This window comes from Phocoena sinus, chromosome 6 (assembly GCF_008692025.1).
Source record: "Phocoena sinus isolate mPhoSin1 chromosome 6, mPhoSin1.pri, whole genome shotgun sequence".
NCBI classification, from domain to species: Eukaryota; Metazoa; Chordata; class Mammalia; order Artiodactyla; family Phocoenidae; genus Phocoena; species Phocoena sinus.
Window position 1 is genome coordinate 88148480 of NC_045768.1, and position 13904 is coordinate 88162383.

The window sequence follows — 13904 nt, forward strand, 5'->3', positions numbered from 1 at the left end:
ATCCTTTTAAAACTAGAGCAGCAGCGCATAATCTTTGCTCACACCATAAATGCAGATGACCTTCTCAGAAAAGATAAGTGCCACCAAGCATTGGCAGTGCCTAGAACATGACGATGTCTTGGGGAAGCACTCTTTTCTTTTCTTTTTTTTTCTTTTTTTTTTTTTTTTTTGCCGTATGTGGGCCTCACACTGTTGTGGCCTCTCCCGTTGCGGAGCACAGGCTCCGGACGCACAGGCCCAGCGGTCATGGCTCACGGGCCCAGCCGCTCCGCGGCATGTGGGATCCTCCCGGACTGGGGCACGAACCCGCGTCCCCTGCATCGGCAGGCGGACTCCCAACCACTGCGCCACCAGGGAAGCCCGGGGAAGCACTCTTGACCAATGTCAGACAACGCAGGGTCACCAGCTGGCATGATCCTCCCCCAACTCCCTCAAGAGTTGAAGGATAGTAGTTCCCTAACACACCACCTCATATGCATTAACAATTAAAGCCCTCAGTCCAGCAAGCCAAGGGCTGGAGGCCTGTAAAAACTCATTTCTACAGATACCAACTCCTGTATTAGAGCAATGTTTTTTTAAACTACTTTTAGCAACATATTTTCTGTTTTTATTTTTATAGACACAGTCTTCCATAGAACCCCAAATAAAATTGAAATAGAAAAATCTGGTGCTGCATTAGCTGAAATGAGGGGTCCCCAGAAACTCTCCTGATGTAGCTGTTGCCCCCACCCCTTCTCCTAGACAGTTTCCTGGGTCTCTGAGGAAGCCAGTTTGAGAACCAGTGAGTGCCCGAGGACTACAGCAGTCTTGATAAAGTTTAGTGATTTCAGACATTCTTTAATATAGCTATAAAAGTAGATTACTAGGTATAATTGTTCCCAATATTCAAAGAATCAGAGGCTTTCTTCTCACCACATTATAATCCCATACAGAAAATTTTCCAGTTTTACCTATAGACACCCTCACCTTCTCTAACTATTAAAACCCCATTGCACAACACATGTTTTTACATCACAGCTCTCCCAAAGATCTCCAGACTTGAGTAAAATTGCAAAACAAAGTTGAATTTTAAGTACTGGATCTGTGACATGGGCCCTCCAGCTTCAGGGAGGTGACAGGTACTGGTCTGTTCCTGGGTCCTCTGTAGCCAGTGCAGAACTTGGTGAAGAAAGCAATGCTGGGTGGCACATCAGCCCACCAGGACTATGTGATGTTGGCATTCTGCTTGAGGTAGTCCATGTAGCGAGTCAGGAGCATCTTCTGAAACACACTGCTGTAGAAGGCCCATGATGGGATCAGGCTCAGAATGCTTGCCTTTAATAGACAAAAACGTAAGTGTCTGGGAGAAAAGAAGAGAAAGGAAGTTGCAAGAAAACATCTCAATTTATATTCATCATCTTTAAAAATGTATATCTGATGACTGAAGTTAAGTCCCAAATCTTTTAAGTAGTTGTTAAGATAAATATAGTTAACACTGTTGTATGTTATATATGAAAGTTGTTAAGAGAGTAAATCCTACGAGGTCTTATCAAATGAAAAAAATTTTTTTATTTCCTTAATTTTGTATCCATATGAGATGATGCATGTTCACTGAACTTACTGTGGTAATCATTTCATGTAAGTCAAATCATTTTGATGTACACCTTAAACTTATAGAATGCTGTATGCCAATTATATCTCAATAAAACTGGAAGAAAAAAATTCTTTTAAAGAGTTAATGAATGGAAATGAGTCATAGCAAGGTGTAAATTATTATCATGGAGTATTTGCTTTGAAAAGGGGGGGAAGCCTCAAGTTGAGGCACAAATGCCTACTGCTTTTCAGGCAAGAGGCACAGGCCTTGGAAGATTCTTGCCCTCAAATTACTCTGTGTCCAGGCCCCCAGAAGTAATCATTTTGTCCACAGTGTGATCCGGTTAATCCAACATTCCTCAATTTACCTACAAAACAACAGAAGTTCAACTAGAGGAAAACTTGAGCCTTGTAGGCAGCTTGAACCTTCAGATTTTTGCAGTCCTCTGAGGTATCCCAAAGCAGGAGACTAAAGGTGGTTCCTGGGAACCAGAGTAGAGCTCTTCTTCCACTGTCCAAGTCTATGAATCAATGCAACATCTTCTTCAAGAACTTCATTTTTCTCCCAGACAGAGCTTTTTTTATTTCGCAGCAAAATCAAGCCCTTCCATTAGCTTTGTGTTGAACCAAATGGTTTGGCTTACTGAAGTCAGCCATAAATAAAATAAACTGAAATCCCAGGTCCCCAGAAAATGTTCTAAAAGGCCCCCTCTCCCATCCCCATCTTTATCTACCTTCTTCCAACCTGGAGACACCATGTAGAAGGAAACAGAAAAGGTTTGGCATCAGGCAAAAATGGACTTAAACCCTTGCATCACTTTTACCAGCCAGGTGGTCTTGGGCCATCTGATCCATCTGAGCTTCATCTGATCTGATCCAGCTCTGAGCTTTGGTTTCCTCAGTGTAAAAGGGGAGCCAAATGTCCTGTCTCACAAGATGTTTAGGAGAATTAAATGAGGTAACTATGAAGCCCCAAGTTCCACACGGATTCTTAGGTAGAGGCTCCAGTCCCCCCTCAACTGCTGCCCCAAAACTCCTTGAGGGTAGAGAGCATCCTGTCTTTGCCTCACCTCTTTGAAATGGAAGACTTGCTTGTTTACTGGTTGATTCCACTTGATTATCCATAACTTTAGATTCAATGATCTTTCTAAACCCTGGCAAATTCAAAATTGGTTTTAATGGTTTTAATGATTGATGTGTTTTCCTTTGTTTTCTCTTTTGCTTCACCAGGCACAAAGACTTTTTCCTACTGTTTTTACCAGTAGAGATTAGAATTTGTTACATAAGAAATCAAAGAGAAAAGTAAAAAAAAAAAAAAAAAAAATTCAACTTTTGACATCTAGAATTGGATTACAGTATGTATGTAGCAAGACAATTGTCTTGCAAGCCATGCTATTGTCTCCAGAAAACATTTTCTAAATGCTAATGGATTCCATTTAAAACATCAATATCCTGGAGAACTAAAAGTATAGAGTTCCGCTAAGAGGAGAGGAGGATGTCTTATCCACTGGAACTACCTAAATCCCTCTGAGATGAACAGGATGTGACCCTGGGAAAGCATACAAAAAGCCTGTACTTTTTCTGCCCTGGAGATGGTGGGAGGTAGAAGAGAGAAAGAGGAAGACGTGGCCAGATGTGTGTCCTCTGATATGTGTGTCCTCTGAGCTTATGCTGGAGGGCTGGGGGCCTGGGGTGAAGGATAGGAAAGTGTGATAAATAAGGAATGGTAGCAAAGGAGGGTTTATTGCCTCCACTCTTCTGGAGTGCAGCCACAGAATATTATCTCAGCGTGGCGAGGTAAGTGCTGAGACTTGCTTTTCCAGCATCCCTCAGGTTCAAATTGGTGCTGATGCAGAGTAGAGAGCCAGAGGGCCTCTGTGAACCAAAGCTGCAGATGGACAGCTGGCCTCTGGCTGGATGAGGGAGGTAGCAGAGATTCAGGCATGTTCAGCCATCAGTAGCTGGGGAATGCATTGGCCTAGCCAAAAGGACAGAAGGAGTTATCCCCATACCCCCCACAGACATAAACCAGCAAGGTGAGCAACCATCAGATAGATTAGGGACACCAGCCACACACACTTAAGGACCAGCAGGAATTCATAGGGACTCTTTCCCCAGTGTCATTTTAGTGAGAGAGGCCAGAAGAAGGGACACTCAGGCAAGACCGAACATTTTTCTCTAAATAATGGACAGCCTATTTCCTAAATGGACAGTTTAGATTATCAGATCAAACTAAGTTTAGACTCATTAGACATTCCACTAATTTGTTTTCGTGCCATGCAGCAAGTAGCGGTCTGAAGAAAAACCAGATCAGCAATACGCAAAGTAAAGATCTTATATTCTTTCTGCTTGTCCACTTTGCACTGTGTTCAAATGGTGATCCTGCACATGGTTGACATTCTACAGTAAAAGCAGCAAGTAATCAGCTAAGACAATTCCGTATCTCTTGCCGGAGTCTCGGTACTGAGTCCCAGGAGACAGCTGAATGCTTTGGGAGGATTTAGTGCACTGACCCACGAATCTCTCTAGCATCAGAGAGAGAAAGAAAGAAAGAAAGAGGCCTAATTCCCATGGTAGAAAAACATATGAGGCAGAGGAGAAAGTTGACATGTGAAGGGAAAGTAAAGATCTGTCTAAAATTCTTCGGTGATGATGGAAACAGAACTACCCTGACACTGTTTCTTTGTTTTCAGTTTTAGTGTGAAACTCAAGTCTACCTTTGTTTCATGTTTGTGTTTTTTCCTAAAAGCAGCCCAGGGATGATAAGAACTCCTCGTGCCACATACTTCAGACTTTATTTCCATGTTTGATGAAGTCCGTGGTGTACAGGAACCAGCTTGTACTTTCTCACGAGAGCCAATTGTGAGCTCCCCTCCTGAATTCATGTGCGGTGACAACACACTGGTAACTTAACATCAGTCATGCAAATCAGCAAATGCTACAAATCAAGGTGTTTTGTTTTATTTTTGGTTTTTTCCTGGATAGTTAAACATTTACCGGCACAGTGGGCCAAGGACATCGACAGCCCCTACAGGGAAGCACCCTGTGTTTTGGCCTGACCTTCACAAAGCTCTGGGAGCCGCCTTACTTTCTGAGGGCAGAGGTGAGGCGGCCAAGGGTGAGATTTGCCAACTTCAGAGTTATCTATAGGCTGGGCACCCAGCGCTTCAGCTTCTCCTTCCCCTTGCTAGATACACCTTTTCCCAGGCTGGATTACCCTCAGCAGCACACCTCTGGCATCACTATCCTTGCGTGACAGAGAACAGCTGAAAGCTCCAACAGCAAGGAAGAGCTGGCTAAGCCCTGCTAGGGCCCCCTGCTTGTCTGTCCTCCCTTGCTTCAAGAAAGGAGAAGTTATCAATTACCAAGATTTCATGGGCGAGGCAGCCACAGGTTTCGTCTCCAATCGTGACATAATTCAGTGATTCTTTAACAAACTCATCAGCAGTCTTGGTTATCATGTTGGTGTTTAGATACTTTGTCATCGGGGTTGAAACAGCATACGGGGTGAGCACCTACAATGGGAAATAAAGACCGTAACACAGGAGCAATCTGCCCAGCCCTGAGAAACTAATACCCATTTTACCATCCCTTCATGTTCCAACTCTGTTCTCCCCCTAAAAAGTCTCAGGATACTATATGATAATAGAACAGTTAAAGGTATAGAACGAGCACAGAGCTGGGAATCAGAAAGGTCAGTTTCTGGCTTAACGTGGCAACTAACTCAAGATGAGGCCTTAGCCACACAACACCAAGTGGTTCAAATGCACACAGGGTGAATGAGGAGCTCTGTCTTACAGCACGTTTCCCCAACTTAGAAAGTGAAGATGCAGGACACCCAGTTATATTTGAAGACAAACAATGGGAAAATATTTCAGTTTAATTATATCCCAAGTATTGCATGGGATACACTTATTCTCAAAAGATTATTTGTTATCTGAAATTCAAATTTAACTGGATGTCCTGTGTTTTATCTGGCAACCCTATCACAGAAATTTATTTCTAACACGTATAACCAAATTGGAGCACTTTCAAGTATTTTAGATTCCCATTTTCACACTTCGGTTAGGAGCCAGGAGTGGCACATACCTCATAATCTTTCCTGTCATGGTAAGACAAATAAACAACAGCACACTGTACCCTGAAAACCCAATACCATGTTTCCACTGGTGGTCTCACCACCTTGTGGCCTGGCATGAGGTTTCATAATGGGGTTTCTTACTTTATTCCCAGACACAGAGACCTTGGCATCTTTAGGGGGAAAAAAAAAAAATCCATGCTTGTTTTCTTTTTCTTCACGTCACCTTTGAAATTTTTGTCACATCACATTTTTTTCCTCATCATACTTGAAATTACATTGTTTCATAATTTAATCCAATGTATGTCAGTCAATTCAATTCAATTGGTTCTCATGGAAATGAATGCAGTTATTAATTTGCATAACACTTTTCTTCCAAAGAGCTCAAAGTGTATTCTTAGAAAAATATAAGAAGCTTGTGTTTTCAAACCCAGTTTTTCAGATAGGGAAATAATAAAAAGTGATTCCATTCTTACAGTGAGTTTTGGTTGACAAAACACCTTTATGCATAAAACAAGGGCTCAATAAATATTTGGTTAAATTTGCATACTTATCTATTCATTAGATCTTCACAGTAACCCAGAGAAGCAGCTATTATAAACCCCTTTTTACAGATGGGGAAACAAACTCACAGAGTTTAAGCAGGCTGTCCAAAACACTCAGTTGATGGCAGCACTGGGATTTGAAAATCAAACCCAAGAGTACAGTACATACTTCCTCAGGAATTTTACAAATATTTATTGAGCACCAATTACATGCGTGTTTGGAGAGACTAGCTGGTTTTCAGAATGTCACAGCGTCTCTTCCAGGACTTGGAGCAGCTCTGAGGCTTCTGCATGAGGCAAGGGGCTCCCTCCCCTTTCCTCACCTCCTCCCACATCTTCTGCCCCACAGAACCCACTAACTTAGCAGCTACAGCATCTCTGGCCCACAATTATCAAGATCGATAAGACCTGATCCTCAACACTAATATTTAGTGCTGTTCACCAAATATTTTTAGTTCTTCTTTCTTCCAGACACATGACAGAATTGCACTTCCTGGGTCCCTATGGTTGGGTGGGACCATGTGACCAGATCTGACCAATGAGTATGAGCAAAAGTGACATGCGGCCCTTTTTTGGGGGGCTCCGTTAGGTCTTTGTTGCTGTGCACAGGCTTCCTCTAGTTGCAGCGAACGGGGGCTACTCTTCACTGCAGTGCACAGGCTTCTCATTGCGGTGGCTTCTCTTTGTTGTGGAGCACGGGCTCTAGGTGCGTGGCTTCAGTAGTTGCAGCATGCAGGCTTCAGTAGTTGTGGCTCGCAGGCTCTAAAGTGCAGGCTCAGTAGTTATCAGAGCCCTTAATTATCAAAGCAAGTCTCTTGAACTCCTACCACTTTTTTCTTTGACATATCAACTGACAATATCCAAGATGGTGGCTGCCCCATCAGCCCAGTCCCTGCATCACTACAGTGAGCTAATCCCCCTCTGACAGTTCACAGTGAATGTGTAGCATGAATGAGAAATAAATCTTTGTGGTTTTAAGCAATGAGATTTTAGGCATTACTTTTTACTGCAGAAAACTTAGCATCTATAAGGTAGAGCTCTTGCAAAAGGAATCCGTCCTCAGCTGGAAGTTGGAGAATGGATAGAAGGGAAGAATCTCTTTTAGGTGAGACTTTAGTTCAGCAGGGCAGAGAATGGGACTGTAGTCTAGTGACAAGTCTGTTACAACCACTCACTACAACTGGGAAGATGATGTTATTTACAAGCTTCTAGTATTAACTCATATCTGCCTGTTGAATAAGCTTCATCCTATAGCTGGTTAATTTATACTGAGATACTCTCACCTGGGTATTTTAATTGAAAATCAGTATGTGCAGCAGTAATTTTAAAAATATAACTGAGTGTGCCTTTTTCATTCCTAATAGTATGTCATCGAACTTCTTCCCAGTTAACCAAAAACTTCTGTAAACTGTTTATTCCAGGTTCCAGAAACCACTTAATTGTGTTGCTGAAGGAAGCATGTCATATTGCTCAGCCTACAGACAGCAGTGACAACCCAGCTTTGTTTACAGTCAGGACAAGGTCAACTCCATGACCACTCTGTCATTGTAGGGGAGATGCAGAGCAGAGCACCTCTTCCTCAAGTGCTCAAGAACCAGGGTGTGGAGATCTCTATGTTCCATCACAGATGAACAGCCCCCAAGCGAAGCACCCTCTCCCCTCTTCCAACATTAACCAAGTGCCCAGTTTTCTTTTGTTCCTTCTCCACAGTTCCTCCCACATGAGCCTGTCTCCTCTATCTAGGTCGGAGAGTAGAGGATGCTTAGACAAGAACCTATTTCTGTCCTGACGCAGCATTGGGTAGAAAGTGTTTCTGAGCACTCACTCATCCCACCCCATTTCCTTCTCCAGCACCCAGGGCACGGTGAGGGCAGCAGCAGGCAGAACCACGGTGGCTCCACTGCCACCTCTATGGTCACAGGAATTCACATGGTGTCATCCAGACCCCCTCTCCTGGTCACACATGCACAGCCTGTCCTGCAGGAAGCAATGGCACAGGCTCCATGGGGATCCAGAGTTCCCATTCCCAAGGACTCAGAACTGTTGACCTCACCTGGATAATGATTCCTTTCTCTTATATTCTGCTTGCAGTGCCTTGGAAAATGTGCACACAAAAGCCTGGAGCAAGAAGGAGAAACACCTAAGGACTTGATTCTCTGTCAGAGCCAATTCACTCAGATTTCAAAGGACACCACAGGGAGCTTATCTTCTTCACCTTAAAATGCAGCAGTTCATCTTGATGGGAGTTAGAACTTCATTTCTTGGTCTGGGAAGAGCTCCCGCAATGAGAAGGAACATAAGTTTTGTAATAAGTACATACCTAGGGCCGCTGCATATAGATACCCTACCCGGGGGAAGCTCCTGCCTTGTCTAGAGCACCCACAGTTCCAAAGATTTATGGGCTAGGGCAAGAGGACACCTAATGAGGCCTCTGGGATGGAGGGAAACTACAATGTTACTTGCTGGCCAGAGGAGCGCAGGGTCCCAGGCAAGGAAGTGAGTGGGAGCCGGAATTCCATGGGGGCTGCGCTTGCCCAGCTGTGCTGCTGCGAGTCTTCATCAGCCCAGGGGCAGCATCTTTTTCTAATTTGCACCCAGATACTGGCTGACTCGCTCCTCCCTGTACCTAGAAGAGTATCTCTAGGCAAATCAGTCCATCGCCTTGCCAGATGATCCAAAGGAAAATGCTAATGGGAAAAACAAAAGGAAGAAGGAGAAGGAGGCTTGGACTACATCTGTCACTCACCTTGGAAGCCGAATACGTAGAGTACAGAGGCCAGGGAAAGAGGGCCCGCCCCGGAAGATATGTTTCAAGATGAGACCTTTCCGCCTAAAGGGCAAGAAACAAAGTTTCAGTTGTTTGCTGCCTGATTACACCTTGAGAAGGAAGAAAATAAATGGGCTCATGCGAACGCTGGGAAACTTCCATCCTCTCTAGGTTTCCACGTGTGCTAAGTGGTTCTGCCTCCAAGAACCGTGAGTGGAACTTCACCTCAGTCATGAGCTACACCACACCATGACGTCACTCGGCAGTCAGTTGACTTCAAGAGCTTGTGACTGGACACAGGGGCTCTGCTACAGCAAAGCTCCACCACCGAAATGCAGAGAACCAACTCAGCTCAGACAAGACTCAAGGGGGAAGTGATCCTTCTCTCTCAAATGTGACCACGTGAGCTCAAGGTCCCTTCTGACTCATAAAGATGACCCACAACGGGACAGATGTCATACGCAGAATCCTGCCTTGGGTGGAATTTGACAGTCCATCATCTGCTCACACAGGCACTCCTACACAGGTCCCTGGGGTTCTTACTTACCCTTTTGAAATTCAATATCCTTAATCCTTCCCAACTAGATGGATTCAAACCAGAAAAATCAAGAAACTGCAAATTGGAATACAAGGCCAAGCCCCTTCTTTCTCTAGGTAAGATAAAACTATTGACCATTTGCTTTTAGTGAATACCACCTGAGAAAAACCAGCTCCCAAATGGGCATTGTAATAGGGTGATTTAAAACATGGAATAAATAGAGACACTGATGGGGTGGTGGTTTTTACCCCAAAACCGGAGTATTCATTCTGACAAGAGCTGAAATGCATAATAACAAAGAGATGGTCTTGGTCTCAGGCCAACTTCTGAAGTTTCTTTTATACTCACTGTGAGTTAATTTTTTTAACACAATGTCTGCTGAAACTGCTGTTCTCTTCCTCCCTCCAGTATATGCTACATTTGACCTGCAAATATGCTTATCTGCTTGCAAAGCTGGCCTGGTCCAACCATAATCTCCATGTCCTTTCATCATAGTTTTATCATTTGTTAAAGCAGCAGCGGATGAACCCTATCCCCCTGGTCCTTAAGTCAGCTGAGTGCCGTGCCAGGCCAGGCAGACCATGGCTTTTCCAAGGAAAGACCTTACCTTGATTCCATGTGTTTCAGAATCAGCTGCGTCATCTATAAGAGAAGGGCAAAGTTAAGCCCTGACAAAGGAACTATGTAGCAATGTGCCGTGGGACTTAGGAAGTAGGTGCTGGAGGAAACTGGAGAAACAGGTTCATCTTCTCAGATGGCCTTGAAAATCTGCTGACACTCATTGGAGGTAATTCTGACAACACTAGAGTCTGGCTGGAACCCATAAAAGGCAACTTAGAAAAATGGCAAACGGTTCAGAGGCCTCTGGTTTCTCCTTCATAAAACTGAAGTCTTCCTGGAAAATGAAGGGAGTGAAAAAACTATGGAAATTGGCTTATGTCTGTGGGACCAACACTGAGGCTCCACAGATACCCTTCATTCTGGGAGAGAGGCAAAAGTAGTTTGGCCATTACAAAACTCACACAGGAGTTAGAATTAGGGGACTGTCAGGAAACCTAACAAGTGTCCATGAGTGTCTCACATACAAGGTATGAGACGGAGAAGGACGTCTCTTCAATTCAACAGCAGCCTCACTGGCGGCCTGCAGGTGGCCTGTGAAGTAGCTCCCTAGACACCACATGTCTGCTGGTCTGTTGGAATTACAACAGCGTTGAAAAATCCCTTCCCCACCCCAACCTACTGTCCCTGGAAGAAGTCTTCCCTGCCAGTTCTGGAGCTTAAATATTTCATTAAGAAAGCTTTTCATGTCATAATTTTAAGGCACCCATTTTAAGAATTAAGAAAGAGGCAAACCCATGGACTAAAATGTTCTTGAAAGTACAATTGAGTGGAATCAGGCCCTGTCTTGGGAGCAGGTTTGAGACAGAGAGCATCCAAACAGACAGGGAGAGGCAGAGAAATAGAGGACACTGGGGACCAGAAGACAAGTTTACCTAATTTTTCATGCTGTCTGGGGCCCTGCATTTCCTAGGGAGGCCCCTAAGCTCATCCCTGGGAGCCTCCAAATAATGTTTTCACTGCTCTGGAGAAGAGGCAAGGGGTGGGAGTGGTGAGGGCTTCCTAGACTGGACTGCCTTCTGAAACCCTGGATTTTGAGGGAGGTGAGAGAAGCATGAGGAGTAGATCATGTCAACACCCTTTCCTTGCTTCTCCCAACTTCATTAAGGATATAGTTGGAGCATTGTTGAACAGCATTTCTCAGTCTCCCAAAAGCCTGACTGGGTGAATGATCCCAACTGGAGATACAACACTGGACTTTGTGGGTCCCTGTCTCAAAGGTTCCAGTATTTAGTCTCTTATCCCACGTTCCCTTTGCCCTCAAACTCATTCTCCCATCTCTGCGCTTGATAGAGAACTCTAGTGTTTCCAGATGGTTCCCTTGGAATAATGAAATGATACTAGTCATGCTTCCAACCAGCGTGGCCAATTTGGGCATTGCATACTTAGAAGCTAAACTTCAATTTGTTTTCTTTGTTACTTAAGGAAGTTAGTGTCTACCAAGATATAAAATAATTTTTTTGAAAATCAAAGCATTTCTCTGCTAAAAGAGTCAGAGGGTTGTCAAATACATTTGGGAAACCCTGTGATCAAATGAACCAAGACTGAAAGATCAACGTATCCATTAATGTGACAGATTTTAGTGGTAAGGCTGCAGACAACAGTGGAACATATAAAACCTTCAATTACATCAGCTGGGGATTTTAAAAAGCCATTGATTGCTCAGCATAAAAAGAATGTATGTACCAATAAAAACTGAGCAGGAAACTATAAAATACCAGTATACTTACAAAAACAAAAAACAAAAAAAAACAACCAATGGTGAAAATAATTTTTGTCAGCTCAACTCTAGCCACATGAAAAACATTTTTTTTTTGGTCTGTTCAGCATCCATCCCCTCTTTTTATGTTGATAGGAACCTATTTTCCTCTGGGAAACCAGTTCTCCCCGCCAGTCCATGCTGTGAAGACGAGATAGCCCCCCGCTGCTCCCCAATAAGGGTCCCAGTTCCATGAAATCAGTCATACCTGAGTCATTGCTGAAGTTCCATTGGACCATCCAGAGTGATTATGAGGGCTGCCAGGCACAGCTGTGAACTTTGTGTACCGAGCAAGGTGCCCAGCTGTGGGGGTGAGTGTGTGCTGAAAGCCCAGGGTTCACTCACAAGCCATTTAGAGGGCTCTCATCATTCAGAGAGAAGGGAAATATTGTGTCCACAAAAAGCATCATCTACTCACCAAGCATGGGGCTATGTCCACTCTTAAGCAGCACCTTTCCCCAAATTGTCTGCACAGACAATTTGTCTCCGTTTTTCTTATTCACACAAAGACACAACATAGGATAGCTTTGTGGTACTCATGCCTATAAATGCGTATGCAGTTAATTCTAATAAAAGGACCTGAGTGCTGAATGGCACCTGACACATCAATTAGTTCAATACTCTTTTAATAGCAGATGAAGAATCTGAAGTTCAAAGGGGCTAAATAGCAGGCCCAATGCTGTCCAGTAACTGATCTGGAATCAGAATACATATGAACTTGAACTTCACTTCAACAAATAGTTTTTGAACAACAAGAGTCTATAAAATCCAAACCACACCCTCTGTCCTTTTTCCACACCAAGTGAGCTTTCTTCTATTTACAAAGACTCAAATCACAAGAAGATACTATTTTTTTTTAAGTTGCTTTGGAATCCTGAATAAGTTTCATCACCGTCAGGCCTAATATGTTCTGACATAGGACAAAACTGAATGCAGAAAAAGGATTCAGATGCTAGGAAGAGTGAATCCACTGTATTTTCTTGATGAAAACAGACAATTAAAAGGCTACTACGTGGTCTCTCATTTCAATTTTAAAGTACAGTTCAATTTTAAAGAATTCTGCATCTACAGGGAAGGGGCCAATTCTCCTGAGTTGCCAAATCCAACAGCAACTACATTTTAATGCACTGAGCACACACATTGACCACATACCTTCACTACCGAGGTGATGTTGCAGTGGATGAGGCTCTGTAATAAATAACCACAATCATGAATCAGCCAGATCATTTGAGAAATTCTCTTGAGAAGTATTCAGTGCTAAACAACCATGAAGCGGGCAAAAGTGTGTGTCTGAGTGGTTGCCTCAGCCTGCAAATTAGGCTCCTAGTTGATATTCAGAATGCACTAGAACAGGGAAACATCTGACATCCACACTGTGATTCTATAAGAATGTGATCTTGAATAGAAGTCAATTAAGAGTTTCCGGGCTTCCCTGGTGGCGCAGTGGTTGAGAGTCCGCCTGCCGATGCAGGGGACACGGGTTCGTGCCCCAGTCCGGGAAGATCCCACATGCCGCGGAGCGGCTGGGCCCGTGAGCCATGGCCGCTGAGCCTGCTGTCCGCAACGGGAGAGGCCACAACAGTGAGAGGCCCGCGTACCGCCAAAAAAAAAAAAAAAAAAACCAAAAGTTTCCTTGAAAATTTCGGCAGGAATACGGAAACAGTTTTTCAAAGGGAGATGGTTAATTTCCAGCTGAAGGAAGGGAGGTTAGTATATGTGATCTAGAAGACAATAGCATAGACATTAGAAAGGTGAATGGTTGTATAACACAAGGTATACAGGTTCCGGGCTACAGAGGGCAGTTAAAGAAACTGCTAGAATCACCCAAGACAGACAGAGAGGAAAAGAGGGTCAGACACATAGACAAGTACAAATGCAGATGTAAATAAAGAGAAGCAAGAACGGAACCTGCTTAATGGAGAGACACCAACTTGTGCCAGAAACCGGGACCATGGAGTTAGACGTGTGGCCGGTGAGGATGTTCAGCAGGGTCCAAGGAATCTGGCATTATTTGTCCACGCAGTAGA

At 43.8% G+C, this 13904-nt stretch overlaps 1 protein-coding gene across 1 annotated transcript in view; it reads right to left on the reverse strand.

Annotated features, from left to right (window-relative positions):
* Positions 1–368: 368 nt before the first annotated feature.
* The window catches only part of HSD17B3 (hydroxysteroid 17-beta dehydrogenase 3), a 41596-nt gene continuing 28060 nt past the window's right edge, over positions 369–13904 (reverse strand). The window contains 8 exon segments of the mRNA XM_032633895.1: positions 369–1314; positions 4938–5087; positions 8249–8268; positions 8271–8313; positions 8942–9004; positions 9007–9025; positions 10108–10142; positions 13030–13065. Of these exon segments, the coding sequence (XP_032489786.1) occupies positions 1204–1314; positions 4938–5087; positions 8249–8268; positions 8271–8313; positions 8942–9004; positions 9007–9025; positions 10108–10142; positions 13030–13065 (477 nt within the window). The 3' untranslated portion in view covers positions 369–1203.